Source organism: Hippichthys cyanospilos, chromosome 17 (genome assembly GCF_059441005.1).
Source record: "Hippichthys cyanospilos isolate Australia breed blue-spotted pipefish chromosome 17, RoL_Hcya_1.0, whole genome shotgun sequence".
NCBI lineage: Eukaryota > Metazoa > Chordata > Actinopteri > Syngnathiformes > Syngnathidae > Hippichthys > Hippichthys cyanospilos.
In genome coordinates, this window is record NC_142385.1 from 14041066 (window position 1) to 14064559 (window position 23494).

At 40.9% G+C, this 23494-nt stretch overlaps 1 protein-coding gene across 2 annotated transcripts; it reads right to left on the reverse strand.

The window, feature by feature from the left end:
* Positions 1–2810: 2810 nt before the first annotated feature.
* Positions 2811–23077, reverse strand: erbb2 (erb-b2 receptor tyrosine kinase 2). 2 transcript variants are annotated; one of them, XM_088438275.1, is made up of 27 exons: positions 22870–23077; positions 15291–15442; positions 15006–15189; positions 14804–14944; positions 14593–14658; positions 14408–14523; positions 13895–14036; positions 13091–13219; positions 12836–12977; positions 12023–12096; positions 11821–11911; positions 10576–10778; positions 10363–10492; positions 10153–10243; positions 9532–9686; positions 9414–9461; positions 8796–8934; positions 8578–8700; positions 8405–8503; positions 7646–7831; positions 7419–7574; positions 7277–7352; positions 7054–7200; positions 6860–6957; positions 6579–6770; positions 6010–6397; positions 2811–5539 (listed from the first exon to the last, which is right to left on the reverse strand). In XM_088438275.1, exons 1-27 carry the CDS (start codon positions 22940–22942, stop codon positions 5214–5216), a joined length of 3867 nt encoding a protein of 1288 aa, XP_088294401.1. In that variant the 5' UTR covers positions 22943–23077; the 3' UTR covers positions 2811–5213. The 2 variants fall into 2 exon arrangements, with proteins under 2 accessions (XP_088294401.1, XP_088294400.1); XM_088438274.1 differs by having other exon boundaries at positions 7277–7574.
* Positions 23078–23494: the final 417 nt, after the last annotated feature.

Consider the following 23494-nt stretch of genomic DNA (forward strand, 5'->3'; position numbering starts at 1 on the left):
GAGGCTTTCCGGACAATGGTCCTCGTAGATAAATATCCAGTCCACGACACTTTATTGATCTCCTTCCAATGCAGTATCAGCTCCATGACCCAGATTTTAGCCTTGTTCTTATCCCTCTTATATTTAAAAAATGATAGAAGTGACTTGGGAGTCCAAGCTACAACAACCTGCACTTTTGACACAAAAAAATAAGAGAAAGACAATAAGCTAAGCTAGCTGAGTGGAAGATCTTCCAAATAATATTGAAATGAAGCCAGGCGCGTCATCGTAAACCCATTAGCTGCATTAGTTTGGTTATCATCACACACGCCTCGCTCGCTAGATCTTTTCCATAAATACGTGCTGCGCCTGCTAAAAGCGGACAGAAATTTGCAAGTTGTTGTCATACCAACCGCATGGAAAATATTAAGATCTATGTTCGGTAGGCAGTAAACATTACGGTGCCGTATCGGTCATCAGATTTGTTCAAGTTGTGATGCAGCTGCTTTAACGATGACCAACAATTCCTCGAGAGTTCCAGGATACATGGACGTACCCATTTTGGAGTATTGCGTCGGCATGGAAACGGGACCGTACATCTGGGGGATTTCTTCAATTATTTGCTGTGTGGTGGGACTTCCCGCAAGTTTCATCATTCTGTGGGAGATTTTCAAGGGCTACAGAACAAGAGCAGCTTTAACATCCTTAAATCTGTTTGTCTTGAACCTATCTTCCATGGACACCATCTTCTTAATCTTCATTCCGATGGCCATCATTAATCAGTTTATGTTTAGTATCCGTTTGGTGGAATCCTTCGCCAACATTATGTACGCGCTCAACATATGCGGCCGACCCCTCATGATGGCGAGCATCTGCATGGATTTCTACGTGGCCGTGGTTCACCCCATTTTCTACCGCAGGATGAAGAGTCTGACTCCCAGGGTGTTGGTGGTGGCCGCGGTCTGGATTGCGACCCTGATCACTGGCGTGTTTTACTTTTGCTACCACACGTTGTACTTCACCTTGTTTTCCACGTCGTTCTTCATCGCCGCCATAGTGATCATCGGCTTCGGCGCCACGCTCATCCTTCACACGTTGATCGCGCCAGGGACGAGGTACAAAGGCGTCCACCCGCAGAAGAAAAAAGCCATTCTCATGCTCACCAACAGCCTGGTGATGGCGTTCATCTCCTACCTTCCTCCGGTGATTCTTTTCACAATCGGCACCATCCTGATTCCGGACCAGCGTGTCTTCATATGCACCATCGGAATTCCCATCACCGTGACTTCCACGTTTGGATCTGCGGTCCTGCCTGTGCTCTTTTTATTTAATCTTGGCAAATTGGACTGTCTCTGGGTTAGATGCCGTTGGTAATTCTAACAGAAAATGATACGTGCAGAGAAATAGAGTGAGACAGCCAAAAAATAGCAATTAAGAGATTGATGATATTAACAAGTAGAGACAGCTAGTTTGTGAAAATACAGTGGCAAGAAAACTCTATTGAGATTTGCTGTAGACTGAAAGACTGAAAAAAGTTGGATAGATAAAACGAGATGACAGAGAAAGTGAAGGATTGCTAGAGAAATAGTAGTGGATATCAAACCCAAGTTCAATAGAAACAGCTAGAACGATAGCTAACTAATTAGCGATAGAATGAGGTAGCTATCTTTTGATAGATCAATGCAGTAGAAATAGAGAAATCTAGAAATTAGGATTGATTAGAAAAGAAGTTGAATAGAAAAAAAAGAGCTATGGACATATAGCTGGATATCAAGTAAGTCAATAGAGACAAACCGAACACTAGCTAGCTCGCTAATTAGCGGGAGATGAGCTAGCGAGTTTGAGAGATCATTACAGTAGAAAGAAACATCTAAAGATATAAACTGATAGATAGAAAATAAATTGAATAGAAAAAAAGAGCTATGGACATATAGCTGGATATCAAGTAAGTCAATAGAGACAAACCGAACACTAGCTAGCTCGCTAATTAGCGGTAGAATGAGCTAGCGAATTTGAGAGATCATTACAGTAGAAAAAAATCTAAAGATATAAACAGATAGATAGAAAAGAAGTTGAACAAAACAAAAGTTTATGCAGGAATAGAGAGTGGAGAATTGCTCGAGAAAGTGCTCTGGATATCAATTGAGACAGACAAAACAATAACTAGCTGATTAGCTAACTTGTAAGCTAGCTAGATAAACGATACGTCAATAAGTTGAATGACGCCGTAACTGTCTGGCCTCTAAGCAAAGACAATAAAGTATGCAAGTTACTTTGTCATGATATATATTTTTTCCAAGCGCTTGCTATATCGGATGGAGAATTGTTTTCTACAATAAAGAACGGGCCCACATAATAATGGGACTAAGCCACAGATATGATAGTGTCAAAATGTAAATATGGCCATAAGATAATTGCAAAGTATGGCAGAATGCATAACGTGCATGTGCGTGTGTGTCTTTTTTTTTTTTTTACGGCTGTTAAATTGCAATGCACGAACTTGCTTAGCCACAAAGATCACATTACAAATGTAAATATTATCCAGGCAGGTGTGTTTTTACATACCTTCAGTGACCCGACCACACCTATGCAATCTGATTAGAGCTGAATTATGAAGGAAAATCTGGCTTTCATTCTTAGTTACCTGAAAGAAGTTGAACAATTTTGCTATTTGAAGTCTCAAAACAAAAATAACAATTTGCTGTAGTTCCACATGTAAGCGCCAGATGGCAGCGATGGATGCTTGCTTTGACTGTACAAGGTTTACCTCTGGGGAAAAAGGTGTGAAGTCATCGACATAAATACACAAATGATGATAATAAATAAAGAAATAAAGTGTACAATATCTGTTTATTCCTTAAACACACACAATTTGCAAACAAATCCATGTAAAACTGACCATTTTCTTCATCAAGTATTGTGTGTGCTTACAAATTTTCTCCACAGTAGATTGATCACAACACATTCACAATATTACATACAGTATTTACATTGTGGGCAAATTCTACACAAATTGAATTATTTCAACAATTATTGGTTGTTTTTTTTTTTCACCCCTATGTGAAATTTGCTAAATTTCTATTTTGGTCTAGAACCCTTTGTCGTATTTTTGGGGACTATAATTCTTAAATAAAATATAAAATATGTGCCACCATCACAAAATAAGTCAGTATAACAATATAAAGTGTTTCAAAACCAAAAAGAAATTCAAAAATAGCTTAAGTGTCACTGTGAGACGCTGGATTTCACTGATGTCATTTTCTAAGTTTATGTACTTAAATATTGATGTTACAGCAAATTATTACTGTGTGTATTTTAGCACATTTGGATCCGTGTGAGCTAAGAAGATAAAATTGAGGACATGCTCGTCTCCTCAAGATGGACGCGGAGTTGAGACAATGTCTCCATTGAGTGCATTTGACCTCGCGCTGGCCATTGGCTGTTGACACCAGGGGCAGAAAGTCAGCGGATTATTAACTGGGATGTCATTGTGTGCGTTTTGTCGTGTCGCTGGGAAGAATTTGAGCGATGCACTGACAACTCGCGCGCCGCTTCGGTGTCAACAAACACAAAAGAACAGCTTCACCCCTCCAGCTACTTTTAACACATAGCGTGTGTTAATTCTTGATATATATTCCCCATATTTACCACAAATAATGTATCTTTGTTCCTCTATTTATGCCAAAGAATTGGTGTCAAGAAAGCATGCTGAAGCTTGAGCTAAGTGTAGTCTGGGTTGTTAGAGGAGAGTCTTTGCTTTTTTTGCATTTTGGATAGCAAATCCTCAGGTTATTTATTTTTAAGGCTAGCAATGTAAGTTGTCAGTTTTAGGATCACAGTTTATGGTATGTTTACAGTTTGATTCTTTTTTTACAATGACAGACATTCATATTTTTTAATAAAACATTTCTTGCTAAATACATTCAAAATATTTGAAGAAAGTTGGTGTAAACATGTGCCAAAAAGAATTATATAGAAATCAATTGTGGAGGTAGAGCGTCAAACTATTTTACAATCGTGTGGATTTTTGGGAACCGAGCCAAGTGAGTTACTCAAAAACTTTTTTTATTTGCATCAGTCCGCCACAATTGATTTTGAGATAAAATAAAAGAGGTGTCCAAACATTTCTCTCCGAGGGCCAAAGTCAGAAAAATCAAAGGATGCAAAGGCCACTTTGATTTGTTCTTAAGCACACTCAAATCAATTATTTGCATATTGTTTATACTGTACATCACAGTGTTTTTTTCAGTGGAGAAAACCATTGTGCTTATAAAAATGAATTATCTTCAGTTTTACAAGAAATGTTGTTACTAATTAATGTTTTAGGAAAAGCTCTGCAGCATATAAAACAAACTTATAAGTAGAAAATTCTATTTTTAGAATATGTCGCTAAATAAACAGCAGAGGCCCACAAATGGCTCCCGGGCCGTAGTTTGGACACCCCTGATATAAAATATGTGCCGCGGCTCAGAAAAGGTTAGGAAAAAAAAAATGTTTGAAAGTACAAGCATGAGAGGCGAAGGACACGATGCTAACGAGCAGCGCATTGAGCAAATGCGATTTTTCGCAGTTTAGCAAATCCCTGAAGAATTCTTTTCTTTTTTTTTTCACAAAGAAGTTGCAGACACGCGCCAGCGTGACACAATGCCTCCGTCTTGGACATACAGCACGTCTTTCTTTCGGGGCGCATGCGTGCTAGCCAGATGGGCGACGCAGGGACCCCTCTGACCACCACAAAATGTCTTTGAGCGCAATGAAGACCCCCGTCTGTTTTCTTTTTAAGACGGCGACCAGAATGCTAATCGTACCCCTCAGTGTGAGGTAAAATGAAAAAGAAAAAAAAATATGGTGTCCAATTTCAAGTTTTAAAAGCATTACCATCCGGACGATTGCTACATTCCGCAATTGTGGTATCGGAAAAGGTTAGAAGACGACGTTTGATCAGGATAGTATCGCCTCTGGCTAAATTTTAACCATGAAGAAAAAAAAAAGTAGCACGATTGTTGTTGTTTGACGGTGAATGATTCACAGCCGAGTAAAAGTGTCTTCCGGAAAGGTCGGATTGTTGTCGATGTCACCGGGAAGAGCGGACGAACGGGATGGGTCGCGCTGCGTCATTCCCTTCTAATTTCCTCGAACGCTCTCTTGCGCAATCCCCGAAACACGCCCGGCCGCATCAAATATCCTCATTCTCTTCCGTCGCCAGCTGCCACCTACCAAATGGTCCAGGAGCTTCATGTATAGCCACTCCAGGTGTCCGCCAGTCCCAGGTATTCCGGATTCTCCGCCGTGGGGGTGACAAATCCGTTGACTTGTCTCGGAGCGTCCCTCTCCGGTTGGCTGGGCTCGTTCTCCGCGACGGCTTTGGCTTTGGCCACGAGGTCCAGATAGTACGGGTTGTCGAAGGCGGGTGAGGTGGAGGGGGCCAAGTACCTGGTGTTCTCCACGCTGTGGCCCGACGTCAAGCCGTTCGGGAGGCGTCTGTCCACTTTGGAGAGTTTGCGAGGAAGCGTGTTGGGACGCTCCGGCCTGGGCTCGGGGACGTCCTGATTGACGTACTCTGAGCGAGGCAGGAACGAGGGAGAGGAACACAACCTTTTTAACTGGATTTGCCGCAAATTCAGGAGAATTTTTCTCTCAGACCTTTGAGAAACGATTTGGAACGATGCAACCTTTTTTGTGAGGTATTTAGGGCCTTTTTTTGTAACAGGTTGAGGAGTCAATAAAGACTTTGTGGAGGAACTTAACCTGTTGGGAATATTTGTCCATTTTTTGGACTTTTACTGTCCAATGAGAGGGGCAAAAAATATGTAGGAATAGGTATGATGCCAGTGAACATTTTATGCAGTGAAAGTATAAACTGACTTAGAAATCACACGTCAAGAGCAGAGCCATTTTTTGGCTCAATATCACAAGTATGTGAAATTCGTAGTGTGATAGCCTGACAGTTTCAAATACTGTATAAGCAGTTTTCAAAAGAAAAAACAAAAAGAATCGAAATTCTCAATTCAAATTGCGAGTGGCGCATACCTGGCAAGACGTGGTTGTGATTATAGACGTGACTTCTCCTGGGCAGCGAGTGATGAAGATGATGCGGAACCAGGAAGCCGTTGGGTCCGTCCGTTTCCAGCTCGCCCTGACTCCCGTAGGTGGGGTCTTTGCAGTAGCGCCCGGGGCTCGCCGGGGGCAACGAGGGGTCATCCGGGGCCCCTTCCAGGAAGACCGAGTCGGACTGGCCGCCAACGGACGGGCGGCGTAACAGCGTGGGGTAGTGCGGGGTCCAAGTACCGTTCGGGGCGCTGGCGCCTGCTGGTAGAGTGGGGTACTGACTGCGTCCCAGGGTGCTGAGGGAGGAGTACGTGCTGCGAGGGGGTGCCGCAGTCATGGGGGGATCCACGTCTAAACCCTGATCCCTACTCTGAAAATAATCAAACATAAATAGATGTCAGTAAAATTCTGGGACTCAAATGCAGACATTTTGCTCCTCCCTCGACAATCGTGCCATGTTTTTGTGGTTCAATAACAATATTACAGTACAGTTTAGAGAATCCAGTGCTCTATTTGGCTAAGATCCAAGATCCAATGGTTGCGTCACTGACCCTGTAGGAGTGATGTCTGGACGGCCCGTTTGACGGCGCCCCGTCTCCCTGAGTCCTGGGATAGAGGTTGGGTTGAGGCACCAGATACTTCTCGGCGTCCAGCAGCTCCCTCATATTGTTCCCGTCCTCCTCCAGAAGCATCCGGAAGAACTGGCTGTCCACCGGGCTGGACATGCTCATCTGCTCGTCGTTCTGAAAACAGAACAAGATGTGGCGACATGAACTTTGGTTTTACAGTATGCACCCGCTTGTGCATCTTGCACGATCTTTTCCGCACTTACCTGGATGACGACATAGCGAGGCGGGTCCCTGGCCATGGCGGAAAAATCACTCACCAGGTCTTTGAATCTGGGCCGGCTGTCTGGGTCGATCATCCAACCTTGCGTTCAGAAAGATAAGTCAGATGATATCTATCTATATCTCTATCTCTATCTCTATCTACATATCTCTATCTATATAGCCACAAAGTACTTACATTTGACCATGATCATGTAGACATCAATGGTGCAAATGAGGGGTTGAGGGAGACGCTCCCCGCCTTCCAGAACATCAGGGATGTCTCTGGCTGGGATCATGTCGTAAGGTTTGGCACCGAACGTCATTAGCTCCCACACTGTCACTCCTGAGAATATGCGGGGAAAAAAAAAAATTGCTCATCTATATAAGCGTGCAAATCGAAAGCGCACCGAAAAACTCACCGTAGCTCCAAACGTCACTTTGATGCGTAAATTTCCTGTGCAGGATCGACTCTAGCGCCATCCATTTAATCGGGACCTGAAAGCATACATTGGTAATTAACTGAAAATGAAAACTTGTTATCATGCGGCGACGCAACTTTACCTTCCCTCCGTCGGCGTGATATTCAGTCTCGTCAATATCGAGCAAGCGTGCCAAGCCAAAGTCCGTAATCTTTACGTGGTTGGGGTTTTTCACCAGGACGTTACGGGCTGCCAAATCTCTGTGGACCAGGCGCACCTCCTCCAGATAATTCATCCCCTGTGATGACACCATTCAAAAAAGTCAAGTGAAAGAGACCCAAAAAAAAAGATGTTCAGCGCTTCACCCACCTTGGCGATCTGGACACACCAGTTGAGGAGGAACTGGGAGCCGATGCGATCCTTGTTCTCCCGCACGTAGTCGAGCAGGCAGCCGTACGGCATGAGCTGAGTGACCAGCTGCACCGTGGAGGTCAAACAAATACCCAGCAGGCGACACACGTAGGGACTGGCCACGCCTGCCATCACGTACGCTTCCTGGGAACGACGACGGGCACGTCAGTACGAGAGATGATTCATGAGAACGTTTTTCTTTCACCATGCCCTTAACGTGCTTACTTGCAAAACACTTAAACTTACTTAACGTCTGTCAGTGATCAATCGATGTTGACAAAAAAAATAAATAAATATGGTGAAAATGTGGACGATGACATCGCAAATTAGCAGCTAGTAGGGTGTTAGCCGAAAGTTAGCCTAGAAGAATGCGGCGATTCAAAACAAGGCTAAGCAACTTTATTTTTACAGTGCATTCAATCCTATGTGCTGTTCATGGTTAAAAGTTTGGTAGAATTTCTTGAAACTGACATATAACTTCAAAACATGATATCTGGCATGCTCGGGGGGACGACTGCCATATATGGCTTTCAAAATTGATTGGTTCTGGCTCTTGCATGGCTAACCAATCAGATGGGTGGGACGGTGCTGGAGCGAGGCTCCTTAACTGACCGTCAGATGTTGCATTAAAGTGCAGATCTCCATGATCAGAAAGACATAATGATGGCGTTTATCCCTCTTACTTCCATATTTGTAAATAAACTTCCAAAAGCTCACATCAAGGATCTCTTTATTGGCCTTCGGCGAGGTGTTCTCTCGTAAAACCTTGATGGCCACCGGTATCTTCACGTTCTCCCCATCAGGAGTCCAAACTCCCTGCAAACAATCACGTAAATCACATTTTTATTCGTGTGGATTTTGACGACATGGGCAAGTTTTTTGAGGCAAACCTTGTATACGGTCCCGAAAGCTCCGGCGCCGAGCACCCGGAGCTTTTTCAACTCGGTTTCTTTCAAGATGCGCATCTGAGCCTGATTGGGTGAAGCGCCGCTGGGTGTCAAAGGTTCTACCAGCTGCGTGAGAAAAAAATTAAAATTCTCCGTTACTCACTATTTTGTAGCACTTAGCCTTCACCCAAAAAAAAAAAAAATGCATGCATGGAACCTACCTCATGTTCCTGCAGGATCCTCCTCAGGGTCTCCTTCTTTTTCAGCTTCTTCTGTCTCCTCAGGTAGAAGACGAGCAGAGCGAGGAGGAGGAAGAAAAGCACCACGCCACCCACGGCAGCGGCGATGGTCGTGCCGGGTCTACACCAAGGGGAAAAAAATGATCAATAGTTTAGTTTTAATTCCTTAGAAATGTTCACACTTATGTCTGCCATATCAGTCCAAAAAAAGAGGAGAAAAAAAACAACTACCAAATATCCAATAAATTATGTGTTTTCAAATACATTTTTCAAAATTTGGATGAATTAAATGTGTTTTCCATTCTAGAAACGTCCGTCGTTATACCCCATCATATTCATAACATATCTTGTGAGAGCCCTCTTTTTGTTAAAGGCTTTCCGCTTGCAAATGAAGCTGTGAAAATTCATTATAATCGATTAATCGCCAACTAATCGATGATGAAATTAATCAACAGCTATTTTAATAATGGAGTGGCTTGACTTTGCCTTGAGTTTCTAACATCAACTTGCATTTTTGAGTACACCTTAGCTCCATTAAAATGAATATAATGAAAAAAAAATGCAAAATATGAATACAACTGCACTTTAAAAGGATCTTACCCTGTCTTGGGATGTATTGGACATCCTCTCTCGTCCATCTGAGTGCAGCTGGGAGAAGATATAGCCGGTGTCAGATGGTTCCCTTCGGTGTGTACTGCCTGTGTGTGTATGTACTCACGATAGAGTGCAGTTGGTGTTGCAGGGCAGGCAGTGTCCCGTGGCGTTGCTGTACTTCCAAACCGTCTGCTGATCCTCCTTCACACCGCTGGGGCAGTGCTCCACACAGGACTCGCCGTCCTGGAAGTTCTGGCATTCTGTGCACTGGTCTGAGCCCTGTGCAAACACACGTACACACACACACACACACACACACACACACACACACACACACACACACACACACACACAAAGCCTGGCTTCAACACAAGCAATCAAATGCATGTTTTGCTATTATTTTGCTAACCCTAAAAAAAGTAAAAAAAAAACATGCATATATTGAAACAAAAACAAACATCCTTATTTAACAAATTAAAAATACATTTCCCATCAAGTGGCAAAACCAAGTGTCATTTTTCCATTAAGTTGAGGGTTAGTATCTGCAAAATGTAACATTAAAGTAGCTGGTGATCTAAGTTTTTATAGCAAGTAATCAGTAAAGAAACATTGACTTTTTAAAGCTAACTAACACTGGACTCAACTGCTCACTAATTTTGCATGAAACGAAAATCCAATCAGTTCTGTGTAACGTCTAATCATTACTGAAACAGCAAGTTGCTCCAAATGTGTTTGTGCATCTTACCCGGCCGTGACATGTGACAGAGCCGTTGATAGGTCGACACTCCGCGTGACAGGCGATGCACAAGAATCCATCGAGGTATTCGCGTACGGGCCTGCGAGACCAGCGATAGTAGTCATTATTCCTGTCATGATGTCATCAACGCTTTCCGGCTACACAAGCACAAAATATGACAAGAATGGAAATGATACGTGTGTGTTTGAAGATGCTCACCCCTGGTAGAGGTCACACTGCTCAACGCACTGGGCGCCACGCTGGAAAGTTTTGCAGGAGACGCACTGGCTGGGGCCCGGCCCCCAACAGCCGCCCTGGCACAGCGGGTGACAAAAGCGGCCCTCCGCTTCTAAAAAAAAAAAAAAAACAAGAAAGCCACTTTATCATTGCTTATACTGTTGCAGATGCCGCACGTCGGACAAGCTGACCCACCGCAGACTTGGGGGTCTCGGTTGTGGTTGACGATGTAATGGGGCCCTTGGGTGGGATGGAGGAGGCCGCCCCAGGGCAAGGAATTGGTGTAGCACAGCTGCGAGTTGTTGTGCAATAGGATCAAACCTCCGGTGATGCTGCGGAGCGAACGCAGGCCCAGAGACTGGATGCCGAGGTTCTGAACGGCCAGGGAAAACACGCCCCTGAGAAAACAAAAGTGTCTCGTTCATATTCACAACAATTTTGCACAACATGCAATTTGTACATAATACCCAATTTACAGAAAGAGAAATTCTTTGCAACAGACTTTGCATGACCAAGATTTTTGGGGCTGATCAGCAATTTTATATTTAATAAATCTGATCACAAGATGGGGCAATATTTCTAAATAACTTCAACTTCTACTGCGTATAAATATCTGTTGTTTATAGAAACAAAAACATTTCTATGATACTCATAAAAGGAATCATTTTTGCCACGGTTTAACAATCTTTGCCATGCCCAGAACTGAGATGCACAGGTAAAAACATCTATGACCTCTGACCCCTGAATTATTTCCAGTGATGAATTAAAATCACTTCTCAGATGAACCAAACTACCCGAGCAACTGTGATGTCGTTTTCAGTCGACGGCAAGTGGCAAAATGGCCGCCCCGAGATGCAGTAAGTAAGAAAAGATGCAGTCTGCTCCGCTCTACTTCCTGTTCCACAAATGCAATATTAATCAAAATATTACATCCAGATTGGTGAGCGTGCATAGAAAATATAACTGCAAAGACAAAGATTTAAACTTTTCTTTAACGCTTTCAATCCCAAAGACGTATTTTTATTACATAAAGACGTTTTTTTTGTTTTTTTTTTTGCTTCATTAGTTGTCGTTGGAGCCCAGTAAAAACGGACCTTAAAAAATTGAGTTAATATTGTGACAGGATCATTACATGAATGCGGATCTTACTAGCGATTTATTTACTCTTGCTGTGACCTAGTTTGAACATGTTGCGCTTGTCCTTGTCCACACTGACTGTTGCTTTTGTCCTGGCTGCCAATTCAAGCAGCTGGGCTAGCTAATAATTAGCCTTTATAACTCCCAAAGTGTTTCAACTGAAAACAGAGTGAACGTCTTGCGCTTCAATGCACTTTTTAATTATTTGCCAATTTTTTGTTTTCGTGGCTGCTTTTGTAACAAACTTACAAGGGAGTTGGAGTACATTTGCGACAGTGTTGTGTATAATTAACAGATTCTTACTTGTAGAGCATCCTGCCTCGGATGACTTTCAGGTTCTCAAAAACGGAAAGGTCGGTCCAGTCCTCTGGCCAGGCATCAATGTACAAATAACCTGAAAAGTTCATTCCAATGATGACATACACATCACATTCTGAATGATGATTATATGAGTATGTATGTTTGATGCATTTAAAGAAATAAAACAAGTTGAAAGGTTCTGTACCTGTGATTTCCTCCAGGTCTTTGAAAGCTCTCAGGTGCTCGCGAGTCAGGCCAGAAGTGTTGGCTGTAGGGTCCCTAAATAGCAGACATAGATCAAAGTCACTGATTGGAAGAAAAAAAAAAATCACATTGGTGCTATAAATCTGAATTTTCAAACGATATGGTCAAAAAATATTTTTTTTTTCAATCAAACCCAAAAAATATTATTTATTTAAATATGATATTTTGAAAAACTAAATTCTGTGCATACACAGGAATGTAGACTAATTTTGACTAGGTTTTTAAGTATATTTAATATTTATAGTAGAGCTGCAATAAACTATTCATACTTTTAATGATTTATATGGATGAATCAGCAAAAACAAACTTATTTCCATTCTTTTATTCAGAAACAGGATATTTTTTCAAATTGAGCCTGCAACTACATAAATGAACTGAGATCAGAAAATAAGGGGGATTTTTTTTCATTGATTTTCGCAAAGTAAAAAATTGGAAACTTTTATTTTGATTCAAGAAAATGATAAAATAATAAAATAGGAGAAAATTTACGAGTAGTAACCAGAAATTCAGAGGCTTTGAACCATTTTTAACTAAACTAGGTCTCAAATTGATTACTCCAAAATGATAAGTGATTCATTTTGATTTTGAGTTTTTAATGCATTATTGCTTAAATCCATAATAATCTAGTAACTATTATAAACACCTATCCAGTATTCTGAATGAGTAAAAATGCCAAATTAATTGAATTAATTTGACCCAAGGGAATCCAATTTGCACAAATAATTGCTAAAATATTGTCTTAAAAATAACTCACAAAATGAAGCTCTGCGGAATAAAGGCCAAGCTTCCAAAAATCTTTTTACAGGCGCTGAACTGGGCCACGTTGGAAGAGGTTACCATGGCGACGCCGTGGTTGTCCATGACGCCAAGGTTGTCCATCCCCAGGCCATAACACTCTGTCAATTAAAGCCACAACAAGGCACGGGGGAACACGTTTATCTCCGAAGGCAGGAATCCGGGAAGGAATCCAAACATTTGCCGCATGTGCGTTGGGGTCCAAAATACGCACCGTTGGGACGCTCCCCTTCACTCTTCTCACATTTCTGCGTCTCGTCCCCGTCCGGATCGGAGATGATGACTTCCTGGTTGGCTTTGGGGCAAACTAACGTGCAGGCCACGTCCATCGCCAGATAATTATCTAAAGACAAGAAGGAGTGTTAACTCATTCAATTCCAATGACGTATTTTTACGGTTTTTTTTAAATCAGGCACTCAATCCCATGTGTTTATATGCGTTTTTTTTTCAAGTATTTGGCTAAAGAAGGGTCAAAATCGGATGATACAAATTCTTAAAATGGAAACGTTTTATCTCATTCCATCCCAATGACGTATTTTTACGTTTTTATTTTTAAATCCAGGCACTCAGTCCCATGTATTTATATGCAGATTTCTTTCTAGTATTTAGTTAAAGGAGGGTTTATAAATGGCTTTTTCAAGCTAAAAGTGGGTCTAAAATAGTTAGTACAAATTGAATGAAGTACTGGTAATCAATACATGAGTACGTTCAGTAATCGATTAATTTCATACATAAGTACTGTAATAATTTACTTGAGTACTCAATTACCTAAAATAAACAAGTACTGTGGCACTTAATGAACCAAAGCCATTGGTTATTTTAGTACTTAACTACCGAAAGTAATCAATTATTTTAGTACTTCATTCGACATTTATAGAGCTTCTTTTAGCCAAAGAAAATGGAAAGAAAATAAAGAAGAACCTAGGACTGAATTGTCTTGTCTCTTAAAAAAAAAAGTCTTTGGGATTGAATGAGTTAAGCAGGACCGGATTTTTAGTTTTTGAAAAGCTCTTCTCACACGGGCACGTCTTGACGCAGGTGGCTCCAAAGTTAAACTTCTTGTCCGGGTTGGGTTTGGTCTGAAAGGTGACTGGGTCGTAGATGGTTGGCGGAGGACAATTCTCCTTGCACACGCCGCTGTCGTTGAAATGGCGGCACGCCTGCGGGGAAGACGCCAAAAGACGCTCGGTAATTATTACGGAGGTTATTATAATCTGTCAAAAACTAACAAACTACCTGAAACTCAAATCTTATTTTGTGGCTCATTTTAAATATTTTTTTTAAAAAACCATACAACTACCCATACAAAAAAACTAATAAAAACAAACAAACCTTCTCTTTAAAATAAACGAAACAAATTATTAAAAAAAAAACAAAAGTCCGAACAAAATAAAAACTAACTAAAACGAAATTTGATTGACACTAAAAGCTAAAACTATTAACAAATATAATTACTCAACCAAATTGTGGTCGCATTGAAAAAAGCCAACAAACTTGCTGACAAATATTGAAAGAAAAAAATGTAATTTACCAAACAGTCGGAGTCTTTTGGTCCTGTGCATCCGGCGGCGCATTGCATGTGACAGCAGTCGTTGGGCAGGGGGCCTTTACACCGCTGGCAGCCTGACGCGCAATTGATGCGCGTCACTGTGGACAAAAAGAGCGATTTAGGTCCAACCGCTGATCAAAACCACCGAGCCAGTAAACGCAACCTACGGGTTTGGCAGTCTTCTGCACTTTCTCCCCAGCAGCTGTTCTTGCAGGCAGGCGAGCAACTCGGACCTGGATCACATTCGCAAAGCGAAATTACCAACAGGATTTTTGACGTCTACAGCCGTCATTGGCAGTCAACGAGTTAGGATCTTTGACGTATATAGCCGTCATTGGCAGGGAGTTAAGTTGCTGAATATTTTAATTGTGCGCTCACAGTCGGACGCCCTGGGCTGCAGTCGGTGCGGCCCGGCGTGGATATTCTGCTCGTCCAATGTGTCCCTCCACACAATGTTCTGGGGGTCCGGAAAGCAAAGCCGGGGGTTTCCCCAAATATAGACGCCACCCAACAGGATCTCTGCCAAGAGAATCAGCGTCTCATAAAGCGGTTCAAATGATTTAAGCTTCACTTTTCCAACCTGTTAGGCTGCGAAGACGAAGTGTCCTGAGTCCACCCTGGCCGTCCCCGGTGTTATCCTGCACCACCAGCGCATAGCTGGAATTGTAGAGCTGGCTGCCTCGGATAATCCGAAGGTTGTCCAAAGGCACCAGGCTCACCGAGACGTGAGCCACAAGCACATAGCCTTGCACCTCCACAATCCCCTGGATGGAAAAGGGTGTCCCTCAAGGTTTGTTTCTAAGCCCGCTGTCTTTGACAGTCATGTCTTAATCCAAAAGAGGATTAAAAAAATAAATAAAATCACCCGTAGGAACGAGAGGTCAGGGTTTCCTTGAAGGTGCGTGATCTCCAGGTTGCCGTGGACGACCTGGCAGCCGCTGTAAAGCAGTCTCAAAGTCTCGTAGTGGTTTTCCAAGCTGGACGGCAGCGCCAGTTTCATGTCCGTGCCGAGGCACACTGCAAAAAGTCATCAACAATGATTCAGATTCTGTTGACGGGGAGGAACTTTTTTTTTTTGTTCGCGATTAAAATTCGATTAATTGTGCAGCTCTAGCTGGCTGTGAACATGCATTGAGAAAAAGGAGAATCACTGGTCTATTTTTTTTTCCTGTTACAGCAGAATGTGACGATGGGGCTTGCGGGGCGTGAAACAAAACCACATTGACTCCCTACGTGTCAGTCCGAAGATATATTTGCCAGTGGCTACAGAAAGCGTAGATTCCCCACAGTGGGTCACTCTATTCGGGGTCATCCGACATGACAATCCACAGTGGGGGCTCACACATGCACACATAGCTGCAATGCTTCAGCAATCAGTCATACAGCGCATAGTCCCGCCTCCTCCTCTTCTTCTTCTTGAGGTTATAAATGACTTCCTCTGGCATGCCGCCAACAGCACTTTTCCCTTCGGAGCCCGCCCCCCCCCCCCCCCCCCCCCCCCCCATTTGTACTATGCGTGTCCCACCTCGGGAAGACGGTTTTAATACTGGCTAAGTCACAGGTTCGAATGCGTGAGGACGGAGGCGTTTGAAAGCTGCCGGGAAGCGGGAGACTCTCTTGACAGCAAATGGCGCAATGCGAGGCCGCCAAAAATACACACGGGCTTGGGTCAGGTGTCGATTGCGAGGCCTCGCCGCTTCGGCGCTGACATCATCGTGAATCGTTTGACTTGTCGACAAACGGGGTCGCAATTAGACGGATGGACAGGAATTGATTGACTTTTACAGCTAAGACAAACAACGCTAATTCTGAGCTTTTTATTTAGTGCTATGTATTTTAATAACTTGGCATTTTTGTACACAGAATACAGCTTCAATAAGCTTGCATCGCTAGTTAAAATTGAACAAACTTGCTAACTAGCTAACAGTTACCAGTAGGTCTGTCTTGAACTAATTTTCACTTCCGATACCATTGATATTGAAGCCTAGAGTATTAATATCGATTTCCCACTGATGGGAAAGGAAGGTGGGAGGAAAATTTCATTATGATTATTATTATTATTGTTTTTTTCATTTTTAAGTAGGAGAAAAGTGTACTGATATTGACAAAACAAAAAAAAAACTACTGTCTGCAACTTGGCAACGTATTTGGACACAGCGGAAATAAATACACACAGTGGAGGTACGTTTAGGTGTTTTAAGCTTTGCTTTGTTTAAACTGCTGCTTCACTAGCCATATAAAAAGGTGTTGAAAATGTTTTAAAAAAAAACAATTTTGAAGCGCTTTTTTTCTGTCCTTAATACATTGCAAAAGTATGGAATTGGGACTTGGTAGCGACAGATTGTCAAAATAAAAAAATTAAAAAATCCCCAGTCCAATACCAATATCAATTTGATATCTTTTGAAAAAAATGAGCGAGCATGAGTAGAACAAAGACCATTTTTCTTATTTTTCAGAAGTGGGGACCTGACTTCCCTTACCAGCCTACCTAGCCGCTCATCAGCTTGAGAAATTGTGACAATTTTTACCGCCACCACCTGTCACTCTGCTCCTTGTCACTGTGGTTTCGGGACTCATTTGACAGGAATGCGAGCATTCACATAGGTTTAAAATGACACGGTCGCTCAGCGACATGCCACTGACTTAAAGGATAACGTATGAGCCATCTGGCTTATTTTGTGGGGCGGCCGCCATAAAAATGAGACGTGCCCTAATTTCTTTGCTGTACTGTACTGGATTGGTTGTTAAGTCCACGCTAATGTTAAAAGATACTGCAAATTGAGACCAATAACATTGGAAAAGATTTTGGGGGAATATTCGCCAAGCTTGAAATATGCTGAGTAAGTTTTTGAATACAGGACAAGCAAGCACACGGTAAATGCATTATTACATTCCGGGATGGCAATAGCGAAAAGACAGTTATCGAAAATGTTGGAAAAATGGAATGAGGGCCTCGATATGCACAAGAAACTTTAAGATCATCTGATTTGATTGACTGCAAGTGATGAAGGCGTTAAACTTGAATTTGGTGCCAATCGGATCCATTTCAGGAATTCGGGGCAACTGAAATCAGGTATTTTTATAAGCGACTATTTTACTGATTATTCCATAAATAATAGTATAAAAATGGATGTTTTAATATTAAACAAAATAATGTGTGAGTACGGTGCAGGGATTTTGGTCGATTCAGGTCACCATTCTCATGTTGTATTGTATAAATGATAAAAAAATAAAACTAAATAAATACAAAGCATAAATAAACACATTTAATAGGAATAGGAATATGATAAATACTTGGGTTTTTAAAAATATAAAATTACATTTTAGGGACTGAATGAGTAAATAATTTAAAGTAAATAATTTTTCACATCCAAAACACATTTTTTTTTACACGCTGTCGGCTTAAAATGACAACATGTGCTGATGGCTCACCTATCGACCAATCATGACTCACCTCCTGGTCATGTGACGTTCATAATGAACCGTCACCGTTGCCTTGAGCACAGGTAATGTTGATTTTCAGTCGACAGCAAGTAGAAAAAGTGTTTTTAAAGGTATTAATTGGACATAAACAAAAACAAAATTCTAGACAAAATATTACCTTTTTATTTTTTATTAACTTTTATTTTCTAGGTGATCATTTTAATCATTCAAACCTTTAAATACATGTTTGATGGGTTTATTTGTTTGAAATTGATTCAAATCGTAATTGTCCGGAATGATTGAAAAAAAAACAAAACAAAAAACAAAACAAAACAAAAAGAGGATATTTAAGTTTAGGCCATATTGCCCAACCCTAGAAGGAATTCTAGAGAAATAAACGAGACCTTCTTGTGACAAAAAAGTACCACCCATAGATTTCCTTGCAAGTGCTGATAAAAATAATAACCTTGTAATCTTTGAATGACGCAATTTTATTATTGAGTACACTGGAAATCCAGGTGGAGGGAGGCCACGCCTTTAGCGTGGCGGCATGCCAGTCCACCTAGTGCTAACGCGGTTTCATACCGTGTTTACCATTGTGTTTACTAGCATTCGCGGATACAAACACGCCACGGTGGCGTCCACGCCAGGAGAAGTCGACAAAGATCATCTGGCGGCTCGACCCCTTAAAAACTCCACAAACACTGTTTTTGCCTTCTCCATAACAGCAAATCTTTCTCGAGACATACGTCACCTAACCTACCTGAACACTTTTTTTTTTTTGCGCTTCGGTCTGTTGTGAAGGGAGGAAAAAAAAAAACGCGGGGGGGGGGGGGGGGGGGCAAAGTGTTGCTCAACAGACAAGCTCAACAGGATCTAAACAAGGCTGCAGCTACGTGTCGTGTTGAGATTAGCATCACAAACACGGCAGACGTTCGCCGCGGCCGCAGCTGCGTTGGGGCTTCAAAATGGACGGATTGTACCGAAGGTTCGGACAGAGTGCGGATTGTTTAAGACCAAATGAATCTGAAAGTAGATGAGGAAAAAAAATAAGATGACAGGAATGTAACAGTTTGGTTGTATCCTACTGAGATCCAGCTTTGTGTCCACTGTTGTGTCCATTATGTCTCAGCAAGACAGAAACGTGAATTGGATCCCATTCAAAAAAATGAGAGATCATTAGAAATGCCAGGGTGTCCTCTACAGTGGACACTAGGGACTCTATTAGCAAAGTTCCTATTCGTGAAATGATATACTCAAAACAAATGTCCAAAACAGCGGACACAAATGAAAAGGCTGCGTCTCAGGAGGATATTGTGGAATTTTCCAGGTAAAAATAATAAACCATTATTTAAATAATCGATTATTCAGACAATCCATTAATTATCATTTTTAATTTTTATGTTTATTTAAAAACAGGATTTTTTTTCAAATTTAAAAAGATTTTTTTTTTTTTAAATCTCATTTGGTCGCTGGTTTAGTTTGTACCATGTCAGGAAATCGGCAAAAAAAATTGATCGTTGTTTTCCCAAAGAGAAAACAGATGTTTGCAAATGTTCCATTTTGATTCAAATGAAAGAAATCAAGAAAATCTGATTTTTTTTTTCCCCCCAATCAAGAGGCTGAAAATATGAAGATTTGTTCGGTCTCAAGACGATGAATCAATTCTCAAAAATAGTTACTAATTTTTTTGGTTATCGATTAACCGATTAATCAATTTTTTTGCGTAAAGGAAATATATTAACTTGGTCCTAAAATACACTTAAGCAACACTGATATTAATATTTCTGCGCAGAGGATAAAGAATTTATTCCTGTGAGTATTGTACTAGTTGACTGAATATGGACTATAGCACCGCCACTTTGCCTACATTCACATTGCAGGCAAATTTATATTTATTTATTTTGCCCATCTTTATTGTATATGTACTTTTTTTTCCTGAAATCTAACCCAGGATTGGTTATGTATCAGACTGCGAAATTTGCACTCATCCAACCTATGCATCATGACAGAATAATAAACCTTTGCTTGTTAGCCTCATTAGCATTGCTCATTAGCATTAAACTAAGCAAACCTTCCAAAGCTAGTTTTTTTTTTAAATGTGTAATTCTTATTGTTTGGTGCTAAATTTGATATTTAAATCATTGAAAACAGATGCGCAAAGAACGTTGTGAGACGATCTAGGAGGTAGTTTCAAATGTTCCCTCCAAGTCTGCGAATGTCATGGCCCCTTCCTCAGCTGAAGAGTGACTTAGCTCATGAATGCGAACGTCTAGACTAGTGAGTCACAGCTGGCCGGCTGATCCTGAAACTGTGTTCAGTTTCAGCTGAACTAATCTTACACTTGCACAATCCAAGGAGACGCAACACTTTCTGGGGGCCCCAAGCATTTGGGGGGGCTTCTGGTCAAGGGAAAGCACGACATGTTAATTTAGCACTTATGTTTAAAAATAAAAAAATACAAGGGAAGAGGATGTTGAAAAAAATAATCGTATATTGAGATTATTATTTGTTCATTTGTAGTAGACTGCAATGTTATTAATAATAAACACATTACACACTTTATTTTTAGTTCTTCTAGGGACCGGAACGAATTAATGACATTTCCATTCATTTCAATAGGGAAGATGATTTCAGATAAAAGTGTTTTTGTAAAGAGTGAATGTTTTCCCTGATGGTTTCTTTTTTTTTTGGTTTCTGCGGGTATTGTTGATGTTGCGTGCAGAGTGCGTATTCAGATAAGAGCCATTGTTAGCACTCATGCGCAACTGATGCGTAATATTGATTGACACGAGGGCACAAAAACAAGTGCAACAACCTGTTGCCGCTACCAAAGCAGATTTATTTACCTGTGACGAGCGGCTGTGGCACGGTACGCCGTGTACCGTAATGGCGCTTGTGAAATGACACGCTGCCAAGTTACGTGATTGTGTTTACTCACAAACAAAAAAAAAAAACTTTCAAGGGCACATCCAGGGTGAAGCAGCGCTATTGATGTGAATATGAATGTGTGTTGTATATTGAGCACTTTTAAAACAGTGCTTTCAGTCGTATTGATTTTTTACGTATTGATCTACAAAAAATTATATGGGCCATCTGACCCTGCAAAGGGAAACATCATGAGGTACACCTGCACAATAATGTCGAGATGAATGCAATTTTAAGTATTATTCAAAAGTACAATATGTGATTTAAACAAGTCACAACTAATCTATTTAGTCAAAAAATATACTTCTATTGAGTCTACATTCTGCAACCAAATTGTCAGGTGCACCTTTATACAGTAAAAATAAAAGGCAGAGGTCGTACACACAAGTTTTTAAGGGGGATTCCTCAATTTGTCAGTATAAAATTCCAATAACTGAGTAATCGACCAATTAATTAAAAACAATAAATAGGAGTCAGTAGTTAACTGCATTAGTCTGCAAAGCTCTTTTTTCATTTTGAATCAACACAAAGATAATCATTCTGCTTATGCGGAGGGCTACTTTTTTCAAATTAAGAGCAAATTAAATGGAACAAGAAGCAACTTATTGCTAAATTGTGTCAAAGTATTTTCCGAAACATTATGCACCTTTATTTTGAAGAGTTTTGATCTAAGTGAATGTTTTCTAATGCTGTAAAGGAAAAAGTACATTTTACTTAACAAATTAAGCGCAAATTATTTGGAACAAGAAGCAATCTATTGCCAAGGCAGGAAATGCAGTAGATTTCTTCTTATTAACTTAACAGCAAATCAAATTAAATAAGAAGCAAAATATTGCTGAATAGTGTTTTTGTAACCCTTTTGCAAAACTTTAAGCACTTTTATGAATGTATTTTGACCTAATTTAATGCTTTCTAATCATGTGAAAGGAAATGTACCTTTTTCTTTACAAATTAAAAGCAAATTAATTGGAACGAGAGATTAGTTTTGTTCTTTTCAAATTAACAATTCAAATTGAATAAGAAGCAACCTATTGCTAAATTTGGTTGTAGTAAGCCTTTTGTAAACTTTATCTTTACATTGTTGAGTTTTGATCTCATTTACATTGTGCAATGCAGTGAAAGAAAATGTACATTTTTCCTAACAAACTAAGAGCAAATCAATAGTAATGAGAAGCAACATATTGCAAAATTGTGTTGCCAGCCTTTATTTTATGAAGGGAAATATATATATTTTTTTACTTTCAAACTAAGAGCAAATAAAATTAAACATGAAGCTATTTTTTGTTAAACTGTGTAGTATCTTTATTTTGTTGCGCTTTAATTTAATCTAATGCTTTGTAATGAAAGGAAATGCATTTTTTAAAAGAAATTCAATGTAACAGGAAGCAATACTTTGCTCAATTGTGTTATAGTGACACTTTAGCAAAACATTGCCCGCTTTTAGTTTTGTTTTCTGCAAAAAGTAGCGAAACTTAAACAGTTGGACGTGCGCATTGAAAAGTTTGGTCTCCTCCTCACACTGGCATGCACTCACTCACTCAATCACCCACTCGGGCAGCCTGCAGACAGACGAGTGACTCTCTAATCAGACAATGTCCTCCTGTTTTGGAAGCATCGGTGAATAATTGACATGGCAATGATCCTCGCACGCACAATGCACCACTTGTTGTTGTTATTGTTGTTTACATGCACGGCTAACCGCTTGGTTTGCTAACTAGCCGCCGGAGTGGCAGCCTGCGCACGCCACAAGTTGCAAAGCAGGTTCTCACATTTGTTACCTGACCTTTTTTTCTGTAACTAACTCCTCGCGATGTTTGTGCGTGCATGCAGTGTGTACATTTTGGAAAAGGTGATCACAAAAATGTGCGAGAGCGACTTTTGGGGGCGACAGGTGTGAATCTCGGTTCAGCCTCTCGCGTGAGCGGTGAAATGTCACTTTTTGACTTATTCGACACCAAAACTTGGGGGAAAGTTGTGAAATATTGTTTTGGTTGTTTTTTGCTAAACGACGACTGAAAAGGTTTTTTTTCAAGCTTCGGTTTCCTTTTATTTATTTTTATTTTATTTTTTTGAAGTGCTTGAAAGTCACCTACCTTCCCTCGCCAGCGAGCCCGAGCTTCGGAGTAGCACGGCCCCGAGCAAGAGCAAACTTCTCACCGCCTCCATCTGCGGACTCCCCCCGGAGCGACGCTTAGTCCATACTCCCGTTTTTTGTATCCACGTTGAGGCTTGCTTCGTGAATTGTCAGCCGAACTCGTACAATCTCAGACTTCCTCTGAGGAATTCAGTGCTCGTTGGTAGTAAAGCGTGGCTGCGCGTGCACGACGCCGAGGCGCGCTCCCGTGAAGGCCCGACAGGGGAGTGGCCCACTTCAGACTTCTATTACTTAACCCTCTGCTGGATGAATCAAAAGATTGAAATAATTTTACCCTCAGAATCTCTTTTTGTTGCCCCCCTTCCAAAAAAATAGAAAGAACAATAAAAAAGAAGCAAAAAAAAAAAAAAGTTTACAAAATGACCAATCACGGCTGAGCTTGCGAATGTCACATCACCGAATCTGAACTTTAGGTGAGCCGTGATTGGTCGATACCTGGGCACTGGGAAACTGTGACGTCATTATCAGGCGACACCAAGTGACAAAATGCATTTTTAAAGGTACTGTATTATTTGTACACAAAAAATAAGCTATCTAATTATGGATAAAATATTTAATTTCTG